Here is a 22,502-nt window from a genome sequence, read left to right as displayed (position 1 = left end):
ACAATTCCATTTCTCAGATACTGGGATTGTATTACCCCAGGTTGGAGTAGGTGATTATCCTCTAAGAGGATTATCTTTTTCATTTGTTTTATAGCTCCAGATATAAACACTTTGTTTACTAGAAATTTGGTCCAAATTGAAGTGACTTTCTTCACTCGGTTTGCTTTGTATCTCAGGATCTAAAATCTCATCCGGAATGGCGTTGCCATGAATTGAATGTAAAACTGAAAGAGTGCCAATTTTCAGTCATTTAGGAAAAGGATGCCTTTTTTTTTTTTTTTTCTTTTAATATCCTTGTTAGACTATTCAGCAGACAGAAAGCTGTTAGCCCAGTTCAGGTGCTGTCTCCTCTATGAAGTATTCCCTAACCCCCTCGCTGAAAATGGCTACAACTTTACAGTAGTTCCAGAGCATTTTATCGGGACCTAGTTTTGGGCCCTCATGGGACAGCCTGTCTTATTCTAATCTAGGCGCGGACTCCTCTGGACTCCCTAGGATTGTAAACCATTGTAAGCAAGGACACGCCATTTTTTCTCCACTTTCTGTCAGTGGCCATTTGGGAAGTAACGATGACTAATTATCAGCATTTATAAAGCACTTTACGTTATTTCTATTTTGGTTGTTCTAAATATCAAGTCTTTTTTTTCTCTCCCTAGATTCACCTCGTCTCCCTTTCGAGGCATCCCACGTGATCCGGGGACCAGGGGAGAGACCATTTCCCTTGCTTGGAGGAGGGGGGCAATCCAAGCGATTAGAAGAGTCCGACAATTAATAAAAGCTACTTGACTTGAGGGAATGGGGGGGGGGCAGCGAGAAGTTCGGGATTCGAATCCATGACGGGGACTAAACTATACGATCCCAAGCTTTGGCTTCACCCCTCAGACTTCTCGACCTCCGCTCTTTCTTTCGCCACCGTGCTTTCCCCATGTGGCTAATTGTATACAGTCTAGGTTGTATGAAACCCTATTTTTGCCTTCCCCGCACACAGTAGGTGCTCAATAAATGGTTGCTGCCGTGACTAACAAGTTAGACTAGTTCCCCAGGCCCGAGGGAGACACTTAATTCACGCTTGCTCAGTTCACGTATTCTCGGCAGGGGCTGTGCTCGGCCAGTCCGATCAGCAAACACTGCCCGCCTCAGGCCTGGTGTAAAGAGTTAAAGTGGGAGAGAAACTCGAGGAGAACTCACGAGCATCCTGCCCCGCAGGGTCGGTTCTGCTCGGGTGGAAGGCGGGGAGGATTCTTTAGACGGAAAAGACGGAACCGGAACCTAAGAACACGGAAGTTGCTCTTCGGCAGTCCGCCCACAAGATGGAGGCTCCGGAGAGGGAGGGGGGAAAGGCCTGACTCGATCACGTGACACTAGTGGGGAGAGCTGGGGGGGGGGGGGGGAGCGATTCAAGCCCCAAGCCCGAGGACGATGGCTGCTGCCGCCCTGCGTGAGCGAGCTTCCGGGCGCGAAGAGGAGGAGGATGACGAAGAAGAGGTAAGTGGCCAGAGTCGAGAAGAGTCGGACGCGATTGGGAAACGACTGTATACCACTGCGCTGCCTGTCCCCACCTCCAGGCGCCCACTCTAGGGAGAGTCAGAGGGAGAGGACCCACGGCCCTGAGACAAAACCCTTACCGCCTCGTTCGTCTCCGTCGCCGATGCGGGACCGTTTGACGGGGCCGGCACTGCCCGGGATACTCCTGGCTGGCTGCCTTTAACAGCCCCGGGAGTGGCGGCCAGGCTGCGTGTGCAGGTCGGGCCTCCCAGGATAAAGGTTCTTCCCAGGACTCGGGATTGGCCTGAATCACCTCATTGTTGAAAAAAGCCACCCCCGTTAGAATTAATCAGCACATCGCCTTGTTGTTGCATGCCTTTTTCTTTTCCAAGCACATGCAAAAACAGTTTTCAACATTCACCCTTGCAAAATATCTAGAAATTTCTGTGTGATCATGGTCACGGAGATCCTTGCATGTGGCGGTAGTAAATAATGATTTATTATCGGTAAACGTTTGGTTTGTATACCTACATACCCGGAGTCTTATAAACATTTCTTGGGTGGAAAGTGGAAAAAGTTTAAGAAACCTTGATATAGCTCCAAGTTCATGTTTGTTGTCATTATCCGCCCTTATGAAACGCACCCTTAGAAAATCAGCTTAAGAGCGGACTCCCTTTTTCTGCCTCTTAAAAGTCTTAGGTACCAGTGTTACTGTCCTTACGTCTGGCTATGAAAGCAGCCCACATGTTTTCCCTGCCTGGATCTGTCAGAACTTAATGCTGCAGTGCAATATAATGTTTTAGAAACTTGATTCATTTGCTTAGAATGAAAATTTTAAAATTTATTTTTCCCTTGGAAAAACATGACCAGCATCAAGGGTGTTTTCAAGAAACCCTTCCATTTACAGCTATAGGGACACATTTTGCAAAACATTTTGAGAAATACTAATCTAAACTTATTTTTTACAGATAAAAATAATTTTTTAAAATTAATTTTATAATCATAACTTTTTTTTTTTGACAACTAATGCATGGGTGATTTTTTACAACATTTTCCCTTGCACTCACTTCTTTTTTTTTTTTCCCCCCAGAGGCTGGGGTTAAGTGACTTGCCCAGGGTCACACAGCTAGGCAGTGTTAAGTGTCTGAGACCAGATTTGAACTCTGGTCCTCCTGAATTCAAGGCTGATGCTCTATCCACTGCGCCACCTAGCTGCCCCACCTTTCACTCACTTCTGTTCCAAATTTTCCCTCTTTCCCTCCACCCACTCCCCTAATGACAGCCAGTCCCATACATGTTAAATATGTTATAGTATATCCTAGATACAATATATGTACGCTGAACTGAATTTCTTGTTGCACTGGAAGAATTGGATTCAGAAGGTAAAAATAACCTGGGAAGAAAAACAAAAATGCAAACAGTTTACACTCATTTCCCAGTGTTCCTTCTCTGGCTGTAGCTGATTCTGTCCATCATTGATCAACTGGAACTGAATTAGATCTTCTCTATGTTGAAGATATCCACTTCCATCAGAATACATCCTCATACAGTATTGTTGAAATGTATAATGATCTCCTGGTTAATTTTTTTTTTTTTTAATGATTTGATTAGGACATACAACTAGCCAATAAAAAAACCCTAGTGCAGATCTCCTGACTTCCATTCATCATCCTTTCCAATTGCACCTAATACTTTGTCCTAAATGTGCATTTGTAATCAAAAGGCAAAAGTCACAGTGAAATTATTGTAAGGTCATACTGCTTAGAATTTAATTTGATATGAAAATATGTGGTGTGTAGAATTATGATGACTTTTTCTTTAATTTTCTGATAAAATCCATGGGAAAGTTATGAAGATTATTAGAACTAAAAGGTTTCTCAGGAATTACCCAGGTAAAAACTTTTTTTTACTGATGAGGGCTGGAGTTGCTAAGTGACTTGGCAAGTCACACAGAAAGTGACATAGATTTTAATCTCAGACCTATAGTTTCAAATTGTGTACTCTATCCTGTACATTGATGTAATTGGCTTCCAGTCAGGTCAAGACAATAAGCATGATAAGTGATAACTATGTGCCAGGAACTTTCCTAGATTCTGAAGATATAAAGAGGGAAATTCGAGAGTCTCTGCCTTCAAGAAGATTACATTCTAGAAAACAGAAAACATCCAAAGATAAATAAAATTGTAAAATTCTGTATATGGGATCAATGCAACTTGAAGTCAGGAAAAGCCTCTTATAGGAAGAATTATGAGCTGAGCTTTAAATGTAACTAGGAATCTAATTGGAGAGGTTCAATTGTGTTCCACTCTTTGTTTTTTTTGAGGTTTTCTTGGCAGAGATACTGGAGTGGTCTGCCATTTTCCCAGATTATTTTACAGATGAGAAAACTGAGGCAAACAGGGTTAAGTGAACAGTCAGATAGTAAGTGTCTGAGGCTGGATTTGAATATGGGTCTTCCTGACTCCAAGCCAAATGCTGTATCTGCTGTACTATCTAATTGGGGAGAGATAAGTAAAGAAAACTTTTCTAACTGCTATTGGATACCCCAAACTAGATTTCCATAGAAATGGTTTTTTTGCTTTTTTGTTTTTGTTTTTGTTTTTGTTTTTCCCTGAGGCTGGGGTTAAGTGACTTGCCCAGGGTCACACAGCTAGGAAGTGTTAAGTGTCTGAGACCAGATTTGAATTCAAGGCTGGTGCTCTATCCACTGCGCTACCTAGATGCCCCCCCTAGAAATGTTAAGTTTAACTTGTCCAAACTGAATTCTTCATGTTTCCCTAAACCCATTCTTCTTCCTATTTCCTTATTACTGTTAAGGATATCACATCCTCCCAGTCACCCAGGCTGGCAACTTAGGTATCCTTGGCTTTTGCTCCTCTCCCATTTCCAATATTTGGCTAAGTCTTGTGGAATCTACCTTTGTAACATCTCCAGTACATGCCCCCCTTCTCTTTGTACCACTTTGGTACAGCTCTGAATCTCCTCACATTTGGACTACCCCATCTGATTCATCTCCCTGCTTTAAATAGGCTATCAAAATGATCTTCCTAAAGAACAGGTTTGATCCCTGTAATAAAAATGTCCTTCATAACCCAACCACTTTTCCAGTCTTACTCCTTATTTTCCCAAGAAGTCTGAGATTCAGTGACACTAGTCTTATTATACTTTTCTTCTCAGACATTTTCACAAGCTGTTCTCTTGACTGGACTCCCTGACTTCTCTTCAAGACTCAGCTAAAGCCCCACCTTTTTCAATTCTTATAATTCTAGGATCTTCCTTTTAAGGTTTCTGCAGTTTATCATATATCTTGTTTGCAACTAGGTTTCTGCATGTTGTCCATTAGACATCCCTGGAGAGCAAGGACTATTTTTGTCTTTGTACAGAGCCCCTAGCATTTACAATCCTTAATAAATAGATGCTAAATAAATGCTTGTTAATTTCAAGAACTGGTGTAAGGATATAAAGCTGGGAGAAGGAATGGCAAGAATAGGAATGAGTGAAGGATAGTATAGAGAAATTGATATAAAAATATTGGAGCTGGATTGTGAAGGGCTTCAAATGCCAGAGAAGTTTGATTTTTTTTTTTTTTTTTAAATCCTGAAGGCAGTAGGGAGTCACTGAAGCTTAAAGAGGGTGACATGGTCAGATTTGTTTTCTTAGGACTGAATTTTTGTCTGTTGTATAGAGGAAGTTACATACATAGTGAATGGCAGAGCTCTACCGCTCAAAAGTGCTTTCCTGTACTTATGTGGTAAGCTTTCTAAAAAGAATTTGTGATAGCTTTGTTTTTACATCAACTAAATTTCTTCCAGTATTTTTTCACCTCCTCTGTCTCAGAAGGACATCCTATATAGCAAAGAATATTTTTAAAGGGAAAAAAACTATCAAGAGGAAGAAGAAAAAAAATTAATAAAATCCATTGGTATGTCAAAAACATTTGAAAATATATGTAATTGGAAATTGAATGGATGCCCATTAATTGGAGAATGGCTGGGTAAATTTTGGTATATGAATGTTATAGAATATTATTGCTCTGTACAATGACCAGCAGGATGAATACAGAGAGGCCTGGAGAGACATGAACTGATGCTGAGTGAAATGAGCAGGACCAGGAGATCATTAAACACTTCAACAACAACACTGTATGATGATCAATTCTGATGTAAGTGGATATCTTCGACAAAGAGAAGATCCAATTCAGTTCCAATTGATCAATGATGAACAGAGCCAACTACACCCAGAGAAAGAACACTGGGAAATGAATGTGGACTACTTGCATTTTTGTTTTTTTTACCTTCTGAATCCAATTTTTCTTGTGCAACAGGAGAACTGTACAAATATGTACACATATATTGTATTTAAGATATACTTTAACATGTTTAATATGTATGAGGCTGCCTGCCATCTAGGAGACTGGACAGGGTGGAGGGAAGAGGGGGAAAAGTTGGAACAGAAGTTTTTGCAAGGGTCAATGTTGAAAATTTACCCATGGATATGTTTTGTCAATAAAAATCTATAATTAAAAAAAAAAAAAATATATATATATATATATATATATATATATATACACATATTTAATGTTTCGTGGTTAGGATTTCCTGGTTCTGCAAGAATGGAGGGAGATATCTTCTTATACCTCTTCTTTGTGACTACTTGTTTTTCATAATTCTGTAATATTCATCCTAGTTACTCTTTAGTTTTTTCATTTACATTTTTGTAGTTGTGTATATTATTTTATTGTATTGGTGTTTGATATTTCTTACAGCATAGTAATATTCCATTGCATTAATGTGCAGAATTTATTCAGTGGTTCTTTAAAATAGGAATCTACTTTGTCAACTGATAGCTTTTAACACCTTTTCCTTTTCCCCTCCAGGAGCAATTGGTCATGGTGGAATTATCCGGCATTATTGATTCAGAGTTTTTAACAAGATGTGGAAACAAATGCAAGATTTTGGTGAGTGTTTGACATTTTGCCGTTTACTTAAACTATTCCTAAATTAAAAGCAGGATTAAATTCTTATTAACTGAAGAATATAGGAAAAAGAAAAAAGAATACAACTTCAATTCAGTAAACTGAGGTTTGAGTCCTGGTTCTGAGTTTGGGGAAAGTCACAATTTTTTGAACTTCACTTTCCTCTTCTGCAGAATGGAATAAGAATTCATATTTGTTCTGAATTCTGTATCGCAGGAACTTTGTCAGGAAAGCATTTGGTACACCATTAGGTATGATAACAGTAACTCACATTAAGGTTTGAGAAGTGGTTTACAATTTTCATCTCATTGTATCTTCAGCAGCTCTGGGAGGGGGGCGCTCTTAGCATCATCATTTTGTAGATGGGAAAATTTAAGTTCAGAGGTGAAATGACTTGGTCATCGTCATACCAATATAGTAAGTGACTAAAGAAGGATTTGAACTGCATAGATGTAAGCTGTAGTGATCACAAAGACTTTGTCTGCTAAATATTTATATTTGTCCCTAGATTTTGTTTAAAGGTAATTTCTGTGTTAAGTGTGACAGTTGCTATGTAAAATGGTGGGAGATTATAATTATTCTTAAAATAGTAAATCACTATAAAGCATGATTAAATACCCAAGTTGTGGACTTTCTTTTCCTATAGATCTTTAAAATGAACAATTATCCATATCAGATGATTTAAGACAGGGCAAGCAAGTTTTAGGTTTTAGTGACTATTTGCTACTGAGTGAGTTGTCACTCATTTTTTTCTCCGAGGCAAATCCTTTTCTCCATCTACTAACCTCAAAATTATTTGAGAGCCATGTGTCAGAATTTTATTTAAGAAAAGTATAAAATATTTAGTGTTCTGCCCTTTTACAGTTAGAATAGCAAATACAATTTATATGAAGAATAGAAAAATATAAAATGCACATAGTTGCTACTGAAGAGGAGTAATGGGGGGAGGATAGATACATGAAGAGAATGAGAAACAGATAAACATGGAGAAGAATGGGTAGTAGGAAAAGATGTGTGGGTGTAACGTGCTCTCCTGGCAGTTACAATTACTAGTCTGTCCTAGACCCACCAGAGTACCTTTGACCACTGTCCTCTGCAGTGTGAACTCTACCCGGCTCGCCTCCTCTGAGGCCTTCTAAGGTCTCTGGCCACAATCTCTTGAATCTATAGCTTAATAACCGGTAGCGCACTCAAGAACAACCACGTGTAATCTTAAAAGCCTTTATTATACCTACTCACATAATGCCCTAACTGATGCCCTGACTTGTTGGTTCCCAAGTGAACACCTGGTCAGAAGACCCATGTGTTCACTACCAAAACCCTTACCTCTTTTGGCTACCCATCTTGGCTTGGCCACCCAGGCTGGGGAGCCAGGGTGAACAGCAGGAGGTTAAAGAGGGCGGTTGCTGCCTGCAGTGGGCTTACATAGGGCCTGTGAGGTCACATACACAGCCAATCAGTGAGAGAGTCACCCATTACGAAACTATCTCAATATGGCCAGGATCCCGCCCAAGGGCAGTCCTAATATCCACAGAAATTATTTCCGGGCCTCAATCTCCCGATGCACTGTGTCCGCCCATTTAAAGGGCCCTTACATGTGGGAATTTTCTCTGGCTATTCCCCTTGCTTAAAACACTCTTCCCTCCTCATCTCTGCTTTTTGGCTTCTATGGTCTCCTTTAATTCCCAGCTAAAATTCCTTCTTCTACAAGAAGCCTTTCTCAAGAGATTTCTTTTTTTTTTTTTTTCTTTTTTTTGAGGCTGGGGTTAAGTGACTTGCCCAGGATCACACAGCTAGGAATTCTTAAGTGTCTGAGACCAGATTTGAATTCAGGTCCTCCTGAATTCAAGGCTGGTGCTCTATCCACTGCACCACCTAGCTGCCCCCAAGAAGCCTTTTTCAAACTCTCTTGCTGATTTCCTATTTATCCTGTCTATACTTTGTTTGAACATATTTATTTGCTTATTTATTTCCCCAATTAATTGTGAGTTCTTTGAGGACAGGAAATGCCTTTTGCCTCTTTTTTGTATCCCTAGAATTTAACACAATGCATGGCAATTGTAGGGACTTAATAAATGTTTATTGACTATTTGCTGCTGAGTGAATTATCTCCCTTTATACTATACCTCCCTTTAATAGACTGGTAATGTTGACAGCTATTTAACCCTCTTTTAGTTTAATCTTTCAGAGTTGGCTTTACATGGAGTAAATTAATACTTCACCAAAGAAGTATTATGTGGACCTAAATATCTATGGTTAGAATAACATCATTTCTTAGAGTATTTACTTGAAGGATGTTTGTGTGCATTAAAGGTTTTCCACTAGATAACCTGTTGAATCTAGTTCTGACTATATTTTATAATGTTCAATTCATAGGGTATTGACACAGAGAGACCTATTCTTCAAGTGGACAGCTATGTCTTTGCGGGGGAATATGAAGGTAGGAGTAGGTCACTGTCAGACATTTCTTTTTAATTATATGACTTTCCGAGTGAGAAGAACCTTATTTCTCAATAAATTGTCCTCTACTTTTCCTGTAGATACTCTTGGGACCTGTGTTGTGTTTGAAGAAAATACTGACCAAGGTAAGTAATTACTCTTGATTTCTCAGGTTAAGATCATATGAAATTGAAAACATTGTGGTAATTGAGGTAACTTTGTTTATAGTTGATGCAGAAGGTAACCATAAAACAGAGCTGAAATACAAGTGTCACACAATGAAGAAGCTCAGTATGACAAGAACACTTCTGACTGAGAAGAAGGAGGGAGAAGAAAACATAGGTTGGTATACATCATTTTCAGAAAATAGTGATTTGAACTTGCATTATATCAATCAGTCAAAAAGTATTAAGAGCTTATTCTGTATCAGGAACTACTCTAAAGATGAGGATACAACAAAAAATGCAAAAGCTAGAACTTTAGGATTTAGATCTGCATAAAGGCAACCTAATAATATTGTAACTTAAGGGCTGGAAAAAAGAAAGTAATGAGTGAGGGAATAGGGAAACCAGGAGAAAATGTTTTATTTCAGAAACTAAGCAAGGAAAGCATATCCAGTATGGGCATGGGAGAATCTGTCATGTTTCAAAGAACTCAAATATGATCAAGATGATGATTTGATATGATGACTAGACGATCATTATTGTCAGAGATAGTTTTAGCAGATGTCCAGACTTGGACAAGTGGACAAGTGATTAGCCACTTTTTTTTTTTTTTTTTTAAGATTTTCTTTTTCTTTTTGGCTTTATGTAATTTTTCACCATATTTACTCTCACATTTCCAAGATTTTTAGATGAACACTCATGATCATATGCCTTAATGTGTTAAATGTTATAGTTTTCTCTTGACATGTTTATTTGGGCATATCAGTCTAAGATTCTATCAATTGAGGGAAATGCTAATTGATAACTTTTTTCATTTCCCCATCCCTATTTCTTGGCATAATTATTTCTTTTCTGGAATAGGTGGTGTAGAATGGCTACAGATCAAGGACAATGATTTTTCATACAGACCCAACATGATTTGTAGCTTTGCACATCAGAAGGAAGAAGAGGAAGTTGCAGCTCAAGCTCCAGACAAAACTTTGGAAATGGAAGATCAGGAGTTGCAAGCCAAAGAGAACACAGGCATGGGCAATGAACTGGAAAAATCAGAACACTTAGAAATGGAGGATGCTGGTCCTCTTCTTGATAGTCTATCTTCTGAGACAGAAGATTCTATTTCTGTGGAAACCCAGGAGTCTGCCTTAGAAGCCACTCCCAGGTGACATCATTCCTGTAGGTTGTAGGCATGGACATAACTAGAGTTCTGATTTTGGAGAATTGAGTGTATAGCTTTTAGTTATTCATGGATTCCATGACTTTTGGCCATACACAGATTGTAGCTGCATATATTTGGATGAGTCAGGACTGAGCACTAATTAGATAATTTTTTTTTTTTTAAATTCCTTCAGATTCTCTAAATTAGAGATTTTGGCTAAAGTGGATATTTATGTAGGTGAAGGCACTATTTTTAGGGGACTTAAAGGACTTCTGGCAACTTGAGAAGAGAGATCCTGAGCAAAACATAGCTATGTATTCTGCCCTTTCCTCTAAGAGGATAACCAGGAAATTCTAGTAGTTTTGCTAATTAATAAAGGCATTTTGTAATGTACCAAGGATTTGGCTTTTTTTCCAAATATGGAAATTTCTTCTATATTGTCAATGTAATCTCCATCCTTTATCTCCTCGCTATTTTCCCACTACCCTCAAGTTAATTTTGGAGAGTTGTGAGGGGTCCTCAGAGGTTAAGTGATTTGCCTAGGAGTCACATAGGAGATAAATCTGGGGAAGAACCTGGGATTTCCAGACTCTGCTATCTGTATCTTGATTCTGTTCTATCTTGAAATTTAGTTTTCTTCTCATTCTATAACAATTGGTTTATATACCTTAATCCTATAGTGTAAGGAATTATAGAGGATCATTTTGTAAGGTTGTTTAACAGACTATTCCAGATTAGCAAAAGTTAGGTAAGTGAGATGGCAATTAATCCATTTACATAAAAATGGTGTAATAAGTACCGTGAAGAACATGGGTGCATTTTATCTTGTTTATAATAATGCTTGGTATATAATAAAGTCTTATTTTTCAGAAACTTTTTAATGTTGTCTGTTACTAGTTTATTCTATTTATTAAACCATTTTTCAATTTATTTTGTGGATATCTCTTTTTTAATATGCAAAACATTTAAAGAACTTTATTATTCTGTTAGCATTCTGGCACACCTTTATCACAGTGCCTGTTTTTGAGTTTTTTCTTCTTGTCCTTTATGTTCACATGGAATGTAGTGATTTTCAAAGACTCAGACCAATTGGACTTTCCAATTGGAAAATATTCTCTTATTTATTCTTTAGATTGTTATCTTATAAATTCTTTAGAGAAACATAAAATCGTTAATTGGAAAGGCATGCATTTCACAACTAAACACAGAAGAGGCAAGTTTTAGGGTTTTTTTAATACAAAAAGGTCAGGTGTGATTTTTAGATACTAGCAACTCAACTTCTAAATTCAATAATATTCACTAAATATTTATTGATCGTCTAAAATATGTAAAGTTGTGTAAAATGTGTGAAGGACAGAATGATTCACAAGATTGATCTTTCAAAGAGCTTAAGATTGATTTAAGAGTAAGGACATATGTAAATACAGTTTAAGGCACTATATGACAAATGTCAGTTGAGTTAAGATATATGATTTGGGTTTTAAATAATAACTTTTTATTTTCAAAATATATGCAAAGATAGGACATTTACTTTTGCAAAAACTTGTGTTTTCAAATTTTTCTTTCCTTTCCCCCATCCCCTTTCCTAGATAGTAAGTAATCAAATATATGTTAAACATATACATTTCTTCTATACATAATTCCACATTTATCATTCTGCACAAAAAAAATATTAGCTTGAAAAAATGGAAAAATGAGAAAGGAAAAAAAAAGCAAACAACAAAAAAGGTGAAAATACCATGCTTTGATCCACATTTAAGTTTTCCATAGTCCTCTCCCCATCATAAGTCTATTGGAATTGGCCTGAATCGCCTCATAGTTGAAAAGAGTCACGTATATCAGAATTGATCATCCTATAATCTTGTTTTGCTGTATACAATGTTCTCTTAGTTCTACTTACTTCACTTAGTATCAGTTCATGTATTGACTTAGATTTTAAAGAATGAAGAAAACAACTTTGGTAGAAAGGAGATGAAGGCATTAATAGCAGGAAAGTTTAAGACACATTGAGGTACAAAGTATTTGGCTAGAAAAGAGAGCAGAGATGGTGGGAAATAAAATGAAAAGTAGGCAGGTCTCAGATTGTGGAGAGATCCATTAGAGGAGCTGATAATTTTTTCAAGAAGTGTTTCCTATTTCAGGCTGATAGCTTAAGTATAGAAATAATCTATGCAAGGTGCGGGTCTTCTAAACTCACTTCTAAGAATGCTGAGAGTTTTATATATAGTCTTAACAGAACATATAAGTAATATAGTCTAACAATATTCTAACACAGGAGACAGACTTTAATATAACTCGGAGTGCCTGATATTGAGGGTATATGTCATTATGGGTTTTTTTTGGGGACATGAATCACTACATAGAATTCCCAATCCCTCTATTTTTGTCCACCTGCACTTTTGATTTCCTTCACAGGCTAATGGTATACTATCTCAAAGTCCGATTCTTTTTGTACAGCAAAACAACTGTTTGGACATGTATACATATATTGTATTTAATTTATACTTTAACATATGTAACATGTATTGGTCAACCTGCCATCTGGAGGAGGGGAAAAATTGGAACAAAAGGTTTGGCAATTGTCAATGCTGTAAAATCACCCATGCACATATCTTGTAAATAAAAAGCTACGATAAAAAAAAAAAATGTATCATAAAGGAACATATGAGATAATATTTGTAAAGCACTTAGTGCCTGACACTTCCTCCCCACTTAAGAAGAGAATTGAGCACAACTGAACAACAAAAGGTGAAATTTTAATTGGGACTTAAAGGAAGCCAAGAAAGATCATAGGCAAAGATGAGGAGGGAAAATATTCTAGGCAAAGAAAATTCCAGGAGTTTTGTTTATAGAATATCCAGGAAGCTAGTATTACTGCATTAAAGAGTAAGTGGTAGAAAGTAAGGTGTAAGAAGGTGAGAGGGAGCTAATCTGTGAAGGACCTTGGGCAATCAGGAGTCACTGGAGTTTATTGGAAGAGTTGACATGGATTTGTACATTAGGAAAATCACTTTGATGACTAAATAGAGGATGGACTGGAGTGGGAAAGAGGTTTAAGGCAGACAGATCCACCACCAGGCTGTTGTACTAGTCTAAGAAGTGGCAGTTACAGAGGGAGAAATTGACAATCCTTGTCAATAGTTTGGATATGGGAGAGTGGGTTAGACATCCAGGATGACTTCTGGAGGAAAGCCTGAGGGACTGGGAGGATGGTGATGCTCTGTATGGTAATAGGGAATTTTGGAAAGGAAGGGACTAGGGAGTTACATAATGAGTTTAGTTTTGGACAAATTGAGTTTGAGATGTCTACAGATAGCAGCTGATGGAATGTAGAATCCAGAAGAACCAAGTTCAAATTCAGCCTCAGTTAATAGCTGTCTATCTCTGGATAAATGATTTAATTTCAGTTTTCTCAACTACTTAATGGAGATAAAAATAGCACCTATCTCAGGATTGTTGTGAAAATCAAATCAGATTTTTTTTTTTTAGTCACTTAGGATGGTTCCTGACACATAGTAGATACTAAACAAAATGAGAATAATAGTATGTAGTTACCAGGGCTGTTATAGATATAATCAAATTAGATGGTTAAAAATGAATGTTAATTTTTAAAAAATGTAACCGAGAAATATTTAATGAAATAAAAATATATGAAGTAGATCAGATAGTATTTTTTTAAGCTCTCATAGTATAGTACTTTGTACATAAAAGTGCTACGCTCATTTAGAGTAATAATGGCACCTAAATCATTTGAGATAATAATGAGAGAGATAACAAATGAAGTGTTGTGTCTCCATAAATTCAGAGGAGCAATTAGCAGAAGGACCAGATTTAAAGAAATGTAACTGATTCGGTTCTGTTCAAGTTGAGGCCGTAGGTAAGATAAAGTAAAGGTTCAGCTTTTTTTTTGAAAGCTCATAAATAGTAACTTCTCCTCCTCAGGAGGAGTGTAGACTCATTTTAATAGTCATGCAATGTATGTAGTGGGAGAGGGAATATATCTAAGGGTAAGCATATAGTAAGCATAAAGGTAAGTTGTGATCCCTGTGGCGGGAATGGGGATATAATGCTTGATTGTCCTTTCTTAGTGTGTGTCTATAATAGGACATACCCACTTCTGTAGTTGTGTGTAATAAAACAGACTTTTAACCGCTCTCTGAATCCAAGAGATGTATTTCTCACATCATAGCACTTATCTCCCAAGGTTGTTGTGAAAATCAATTAAGATTAAATAAAAATAAAAAAAATTAAAAATGCATTGATAATATTTTTAAATATCGCTCATTAGGGGGTCGAGTAGGTGGCGCAGTGGCTAGAGCCCCAGCCCTTAAGTTCAAATCTGATCTCCAACACTTAACTCTTCCCAGCTGTGTGACCCTGGGCAAGTCACCAATTACCTCAGGAAAAAAAATCGCTTATTACTCTATCTAGGACACAGGAGATGCTATATAAAATGAGGGTAACAGCACCTTCCTCTCAGGATTGTTGGGAAGATTAAATCAGATGATTTTTTTTTGAGCTTTTATTACACTATCTGTCACATTTAAATAATTTCTTCCGTCCCCTGCAAGACATCTGTTAAAACAAACCCAACATAAAACATGGTGATATTTCTTGAACTCACAGCAGTCATTTAATACCAAAGGGACTTAGAGGTGTAGGCTGCTTCCCACTGCACAGCTGCTGGGGAAAGCGCTATTGGTATCCATAGCAACCATAGCAGCCATTCACTCCTTACCAAAAATGGCCGCTAGCACGTGTCTACTTATTCTCCCACAAGGTTCAGGCGGATCTGACGTCACAGAACAACTTCCGGTTCCGCTTGCGAGAGTCTAAGTTCGGAGAACTGTGGTGGTTTGGCTCTTCTCCTAGCACATGTGAATTGTGAAGTCCTGCTTGCTGGAGCCATGGCCGAGTTGGATCGAGTAATGTAAGTGGAAAGTAATGGGAAAGTCTTCATCATTATGACCTTGGTGCTTCTTCGCGTCCTCCAGTTTCTGAGGGAACCAGCTGTGGTCACCCTCGGGGAGTCCGTGCGCGAGGCGGCCCTTCTTAATTGGGGGGCTCTAGCGGAGGCCAGTTAGAAGTGACATGGAGACGCCGCGAGAGTGGTTTCTTTTTCAACTCCTCTCTTCCTGTCTCCCCATTCCCTCTCCCTTCCCCTCATGTTTTGAAGGAAGCCGCCCAGGCGTCCTGTTTCCGGCGCCACAGTTTGGCGGAGTGTCAGCTCCTTAGCAGGAATAGCTTCTGGAGGCGAGCTGCAGTGTTTGATCGGATTGTGTGTGTGTGTTTATGTCCTCGGGTCCTACCCTCGGGGTCTGGTGTGTTGTGGGCACTTGCGTCCTTAATGAAGGAATAAAATAAGTGAATGAGTCCTTTACTCCTTATTACTGTCTCCATGTTTCCATTCATAGAATAGCCTTTGCTTAAAATAAACCTATCCAAAACGTTACGATCCTTTAAAAAAAATCATTTCATGAAATAGCGAATTAGCAATTTAATACATTTAAATTATTTAAAGTTTTGTTTCAGAGGCTCATTCTCTATTTCCCTTTCTTTTCCTCCCTCGAGACCTCGATTGAAGTCCTGTCTCTGACACTAGTTCTGTGATCCTAGGCAGATACATTTCAGTGCCCTTGTCAATTTCTCAATTGCAAGGAAGATACATTAAAATGAGTTTCCTCACTGTGAAGTTCACCGTAGCAGTGAAATCCCAAATCCAATTCCTAACTCTTTTCTAATTGAAAAGATGGTGAATTACAGCAGTTGGAATAGAGAAGTAGGGAGTGTAATATAGTGAAATTGATCGAAAGTGGCAACTGATTGGATGTGCAGAATAGTTGAGAAGAGTCAGAAGATTCATTACAAGTCTGTGTAACTGAGGGTCATGGTAAACGGAAAAGCTAAGAAAGAGGCAGTTCAGTTTTAGTAAAATAGATATGATTTTGTATGGGTTGACAGAAATCTTAGTAGAAAAGATTTAGCTACTATTTTAAAATGCAGGTCTAGAATTCAGATGATTAAGGTAATATAGGTTTGGGAATTAATATGTTTAGACATGCTAGTTGAAACTGGGAGTATATGATTAGCAGAAACAGCTCAAGAGCTGAGTTTTTGGGCAATTTGTGTAACTCAAATTAAGAATTTTGGGGGGGATAGGCTTTTTGTTTAATTAGATTAATTTGCCAAAGTTGTTATGAAATGGTACCATAAAATTCCCTTAATTGTTAAAATTCTCTCTCTTGAAATTATTTTACTTTTTAAAAATTTTTTTATTTTTTTAACCTTCATGTTGTGTGTATTGCTGTCCCTTCGTATCATTTTTGTCTTTGCATGCCTACTATTTAAGGTAAGGCTTTTCACAAAGTCAGGTTTTACAATTAATAGATATTTGTTGAGTTGAATCACTAATTACTATACTAAGTCTGACCATTCAAGGTAGTTCTGAATGTAAGTGTACTCATGCATAGCCCACATTTTCCCCATTTTGTTTGCAAGAACAACTTTGGAAAGTTGCAAGTGTTTTTAATATCTGGGTAAAGTATGCCTGCATCATTCTCTTGTTTGTTTACTTGAGTGTTTTTAAAAGAGACAATAGGTAGTACAGTGGGGAGAGTGAGTGAATAGGGCCCGAAGCTCTCTTTTTAGCCTCATTATACTTTATTCCCCATCCCAAAATCATAAGAACCAGCCAAAGTAGATTTCCCTCTGTTTTTCATTTTTATACTTTGCACTTTATCTTCTGTTTCTGGATTTTCTCTTTCTCATATTTTGAATGTATTGTCTCCTGACCTCCTCACTCTACCCCATAGATTTTGATGTGTAGGATTTTAGTGGAGAATTTGTTTCCTTTATAATTTTATAAGAGTTGTATCCCTTAAAGTATCCCTTTAAAAAACTTTTCACATGAGTGTAATTTATGATTGGTAAATATCTTAATGTAAGCATATATTTTAACATTCATGTAAATTTTGAAAGAATGTGCATATTAGTTAAATGTTCATTTGACCTAAAATTGAAAAATAGCAATTTATATTTGAATGTGATTTCTAAACTGCCAATTTCTTTGTATAGAAAGCCCAAAACTAAACGGGCGAAGAGATTTCTTGAGAAGAGAGAGCCTAAACTCAATGAAAATGTTAAAAATGCCATGCTTATTAAAGGGGGAAATGCAAATGCAACAATTACTCAAGTACTCAGAGATATGGTGAGTGCATTTTTAAAACCTAAAACTTTCTGTAATTATTGAAAGTACTTACTGAAAGTAGTTGATAAAGTTTTCAGCAGAGCTCTTTAATTTAAAACATCTCATTTGAATAAGGTTCTACTTTCAAAGAAAAAAGCATATTTATACTGAGTGAACTATTGAAGAGTATTGAAATTTTGAGTGAGGGAAGATTCAAAGTGATGTGAAGAAGGATAATATTTGAAAATATATGATACCAAAAAAATGAAAGGTGAAAGAGATATTGATGTAGTATTTGGTCTTAGTGGTAAACAAATCTGGGAACAGAAGTATGTAGTAATTCAGATAAGAAATGAGTTGTGGTTTAAGTATGGGAATAATCTAGAACAAATACTATAATAATTTAATTTTACTGAGTTTCAGATGATTTGATGTTTTCATAACTCTAAATTCTCTTTTGCAGTATGCTTTGAAGAAACCTTATAGTGTTTTATATAAAAAGTGAGTAATGTTTTAATGTTTTCTAAAATCAAGTAATTATTGTGTAGTAGCCTCATGGGAAAAGTAGACTTTGAGGGTAAGAAGCAGTAGTTTCTTTAAGACAAATCAAATCAAAAAATATTTTAAAAGAAGATTAGTAGATCTAGATCAGGCCAGATAAGCTGCTGCTGCTGCATTTATTTATTTATTTATTTATCTATCTATCTATCTATCCATCTATCTATCTATTAATTAATTAATTAATTCATTCATTTAAGTTCTCTTACATGTAGAGACATGATCTACATATTTATCCTCTTAACAGCTGTATTTTAAACTTTTTCCTGAACTCTCAAAAAAAAGTTTTTTTCATTTCTCCTACTCATACATCCTTTCCTCTGCCATTTTAATACAGTATCTTGCATTCCTTTATTTTCCTTTATCTTAGCCGCTATTATCTGGAATCACTTCTCATTCCCTATATTACAGACTTAGTCTTTTTCTTTATCTCCTTGTATAAGGAGCACTCTCACTATGTTGACCTTTATTTCCTTTCAACTTCTTTATAGGTAAAATAGAGATTAAAAGAAGCAGAATTCATTCATTGAGCAAACATTTATTAAGCATCTGCTTCAGGCTGATTACTGAAAGAATTACAAAGATTTAAGAGGCCATAGTTCTTGCCCTTATGGATTTGCATCATAAAGTAAAAAAAAAAAAAAAATCTGACAACTGTGGGTGGAATACAAGACTTGGATAATAGCTGTCAAAAATATTGAAATATGATTGGGGGAAAAAAAGGATCTGGAGACAAGTCTTACCTTTTGTTTAAGTGTTCTATTTCTTCAGTAAAATGTATGTTTCTTGAGGGCAGTAACTTGTTTATTTTTCCTATCTTTAACATCTTATATATTTCATCAATCAGTATTTATCAAATGTCTACATGTGTTCCCCAAACTGTGCTAAATATTGGGAATACAAGTAAAAATTATGAATTATTCTTTTAATTGTAAAGAATTTGCACTTTTATGAGGATGGCAACCAGGACATACATATACTGGTGACAGTGGATAGAATTCTAGACCTGAAATCAGGTAGCTGAGTTCAAAGTAAGCCTCAGACACTTCCTAGTTCTGTCACCCTAGGCAAATCATTTCATCACTGTCTCCTTCAATTTCTTCATGTATAAAATGGGGATAATAATAGCACCCATCTTTTAGCATTCTTACAAAGATAAAATGAAATAATATTGTGGAAGTGCTTTGCAAGCCCTAAAACTAATATAAATGTTAGCTAATATTGTTATAAAATGAACAGAGATAAATATACAGAAAGTCATTAAATACAAGATAATTTGGGAGTTAGCAAGGATCAGCAAAGGCTTTATCCTGAATATGGTTGTTGAGCTGCTGCTTAAAAGAAGAGGGAGTTTGGGGCAAAGGTAAAGAGGAAGTGCATTCTAGTCTCATGGAGGCAAGGGAGATGGAGTGTCCTAAGTAAAGAGAAGAGACAAGGACAGTCTGGATGGGTAGTAGAGTGCTAAAGGGGAAGTAATATCCAATGAAGCTAGAAAGATAGATTGGACCTAGATCATAAAGGACTTTTAAAAGTAAGTAAAAGAGTTCGTATTTTATCCTCAAGACATGAGGAAGCTACAGAATTTAATGGATAGGAGATTGGAGGAAAATTACTTTGGCAGCTATGTGTTGGATAAATTGGAATGCTGAGAGACTTGAGACAGACTAATTAGGAATATTTTGTAAAAATCTACACCAGAAGTAATGAGAGCCTGAAGTAGAGTGGCAGCTATGAAATTAAGGAGAGAGGGTCAGATGCAAAAGATGTTATGAAGGTAGAATCCGCAAGATTTAGCAAATATCAGATTTGTGGAGTAAGGAGTTAAGATTCATGAAGAACAAAACGATGCTATTTATGCCTTTGATAGAAATAGGGGAGTTTGGAAGCAGGTAGGGTCTTGGGACAAAGTTAATGTGTTCAGTTTTTGTAATTTATTATATTCTCCACTTCAAGTTATATTAAAGAAATTTAAAAACAAAACAAACTTTGTCCAAAGGCAGACATTTTATCTAATCACTCAAACCTTGTATAGTAAAGTAGTATTAAATAGCTTTTAGAGGGTAACCTGACACCCAATTTAAGAACCTACCTGTACAAAAGAGGCTTTTTGACATTCCAAAAAAGGATCACACAGCTGATATCTCAAGCTAGATAAGGACACAACTCTCCACCATGTTGTTAAGCCCACAACTCTCTCATTGAGTTATTTAGTTGCCTAAGGAGTGCCTGACAACATTTTTTGGGGAAAGGAGGAAATCAAGAGATTTGACATATAGTGGTGAAAGACAAATTCAGGGGAGGGTAAGGCATAAGAAGATGTGGAATATGGAGTGAGAGCTGTTACAGTCAGATAGAGGAATGTTAAGAGTTTCTAATTAAGGAAGTAGGAAACTTGTGGGTAATGGTGAGATACAGAGTGTTTTCATTTCATATGATCTGAAGTGAAGTAGAGAAGTAGGTCATAGGATTTAAATTGTCTGAGGAATTGGGAAATTCGGTGGGTTTGAGAGAACATTTATATGGATATTAAAGGCCCCTAGTAAAAAGGCAGGAGTTGGGGAGGAAAGAAAGATAGCCATGAGAGACAGTCACTATAATTGGGCCTGGGTAGAAGATTTTGATTGAGTGGACTTCACAAGAGGAAGAGATTCCTGACTGGAGGAAGTAAAGGGGGAGCCTGGCACTAATCATAGAGAATAGGGAGAATTTTCATTCAGTCGCTACTGTGGACCAGGGTGTTGGGAAAGTACAGTAATCCATGCCGGATCTAGCAGGGGGATACAGTGTTGTCAGACGAGGGGAACTAGGTTTCAGAGAGGATTAATAGATAGAAAGGATTGTAAGGTCCAGGTGAAGAGGAATTTGTTCTTGACGGAATGAAAATGCCAGAGGACATAATGGAAGATAGAAAAAGTAATGGACTAGGTTGGATTAGTTAATGGGTAGGGTGGGGTTAAGGAGAATAGGGATGAGATAATAAGAGGAGATAACTGGCACTTAATAAATATCTGTTGTATTTAGTTGAATTGTTTGATGCAAAACAGGTTTTATATCCTCTAAATGAAATGACAGCATAGGGGAAGAAAGCAATAAGAATTCAACTTTATCTTTCCATATAGTAAGATAAAGTTACTGTTGAAATTTTTTATAAATAATATTAGAGCTTTTAATTATAAAATATATTTTATATGTTTATAAATGACATTTTAGGGGCAGCTAGGTGGTGCAGTGGATAGAGCACCAGCCCTGAATTCAGGAGGACCTGAGTTCAAATTTGGTCTCAGTCACTTAACACTTCCTAGCTGTGTGACCCTGGGCAAGTCACTTAACTCCAGCCTCAACAAATAAATAAATGACATTTTATATTATGTAATGTAAATTAATAATCTAAAAGTATAACTAATTATTAAATATAAGAAAGCAAAATATAAAAGAGGGAATAATATGCTACTTTTTAGCTCTTCATGATTGACAATAATTTTAAACTATTAGAATTAATGATATAAAGTACATGCCTTTATACATTTAAGTTCTGCATAACTATAAAGCTTTAAAAAAGTTATGTTGGACAACATATGCTGTAAAGTTAATAGAGAAACTTAAATACATATTCAAAGAAACTACCAGACATCATTAGATAAATGGTGAAAAGATATGATTAAGTAACTTATCAGTTTACATCCATTAAACTGGAAAAGAATAATTAAAATCGACAAAACTCAATCCTGGCAGGATTGTTGAGAAATATATACAGCATATACTGCTGAAAGAATTAAAATTAGTAATATCTTTTAGGAGGAATCTGGTAATACACAGTAATGCACAAATAAACTTTTTATCCCAATAATGTATTACTGGGAATATATTCAATATACTGTATTCCGTTATTATTAATTTTGAGCATTGTTGCTGAAAAATAAAGTGCATAAAATATAATAACATTAATATTTTTTGGTCATTTATGTTTATATTCTTAGAAAAAACATCACAAGGCCTTTTGAGGATCAGACATCCCTGGTAAGTATAAAGCAGCTCCTTTAGGGTCTGATGAAGTTGTCAGAATAGCTAAGTGCAGAATGCCATTATTTGTGGTTAAGGAAATTACAAATCATACCACATATGAAATTATGGAATGTATAATACAGATAAGTCTGTTTTGGAAAAAAGCAGTTTCCTTAATTTATTCAGATGATCTATGAGTTCAGCTCCCTAGACCAGTGGTATCAAATTCAGAAATGGGGACAATTAAAATGTACATTAGGATCCCTTTGGGCAGCATTGTCTTTTTTTCTACAGAAGTTTATTTTGTTATTTTGTTTATTTTCCAGTTACATTTTAATCTGATTCAGCCCAAATTAGGGACTGTTGTGGGGGGATTCTTAAGAGATATTTTAGCTACCATAATAATCCTTTTTGGAGATGTGCTGCAGTATAGTAATTGTTATTGACATCACATTTAGAAAGGAAAATTAATCATAAACCAAGAGGAAGAAATTCAACCAAAGCCACATACAATGGGAGAGCTTATTTTCGAAATAC

General features: G+C 36.6%; 2 protein-coding genes across 3 annotated transcripts in view; both read left to right on the top strand.

Annotated features, from left to right (window-relative positions):
• Positions 1 to 1,296: 1,296 nt before the first annotated feature.
• GTF3C6 (general transcription factor IIIC subunit 6) lies at positions 1,297 to 11,092 on the top strand. Its single transcript, XM_074310094.1, has 6 exons — positions 1,297 to 1,485; positions 6,362 to 6,442; positions 8,837 to 8,900; positions 9,001 to 9,045; positions 9,128 to 9,241; positions 9,925 to 11,092. The coding sequence occupies exons 1-6, from the start codon at positions 1,420 to 1,422 to the stop codon at positions 10,224 to 10,226; spliced, it is 672 nt and encodes a 223-aa protein (XP_074166195.1). The 5' UTR covers positions 1,297 to 1,419; the 3' UTR covers positions 10,227 to 11,092.
• A 3,605-nt stretch (positions 11,093 to 14,697) lies between these two features.
• RPF2 (ribosome production factor 2 homolog) overlaps positions 14,698 to 22,502 on the top strand; it is a 45,020-nt gene continuing 37,215 nt past the window's right edge. Inside the window, exons 1-4 of one of the 2 annotated variants that reach the window (XM_074310092.1) lie at positions 14,698 to 15,149; positions 17,294 to 17,426; positions 17,869 to 17,906; positions 21,941 to 21,980. In XM_074310092.1, the coding sequence (XP_074166193.1) occupies positions 15,127 to 15,149; positions 17,294 to 17,426; positions 17,869 to 17,906; positions 21,941 to 21,980 (234 nt within the window). In that variant the 5' untranslated portion in view covers positions 14,698 to 15,126. Of the gene's footprint in view, positions 15,150 to 15,211; positions 15,473 to 17,293; positions 17,427 to 17,868; positions 17,907 to 21,940; positions 21,981 to 22,502 lie in introns of those variants that run through there. The other variant, XM_074310093.1, reaches the window with a different exon arrangement.

This window comes from Sminthopsis crassicaudata, chromosome 4 (genome assembly GCF_048593235.1).
Source record: "Sminthopsis crassicaudata isolate SCR6 chromosome 4, ASM4859323v1, whole genome shotgun sequence".
Lineage (NCBI taxonomy): Eukaryota > Metazoa > Chordata > Mammalia > Dasyuromorphia > Dasyuridae > Sminthopsis > Sminthopsis crassicaudata.
This window is presented reverse-complemented; position numbering and strand designations above follow the sequence as displayed.

Excerpts from the sequence above, each read along its gene's own strand:
- GTF3C6 (XM_074310094.1), top strand. The coding sequence starts at position 1,420 with ATGGCTGCTGCCGCCCTGCGTGAGCGAGCTTCCGGGCGCGAAGAGGAG. Across the intron at positions 9,046-9,127 it reads TGAAGAAAATACTGACCAAG|TTGATGCAGAAGGTAACCAT; the intron begins GTAAGTAATTAC and ends CTTTGTTTATAG. Across the intron at positions 9,242-9,924 it reads GGAGGGAGAAGAAAACATAG|GTGGTGTAGAATGGCTACAG; the intron begins GTTGGTATACAT and ends TTTCTGGAATAG.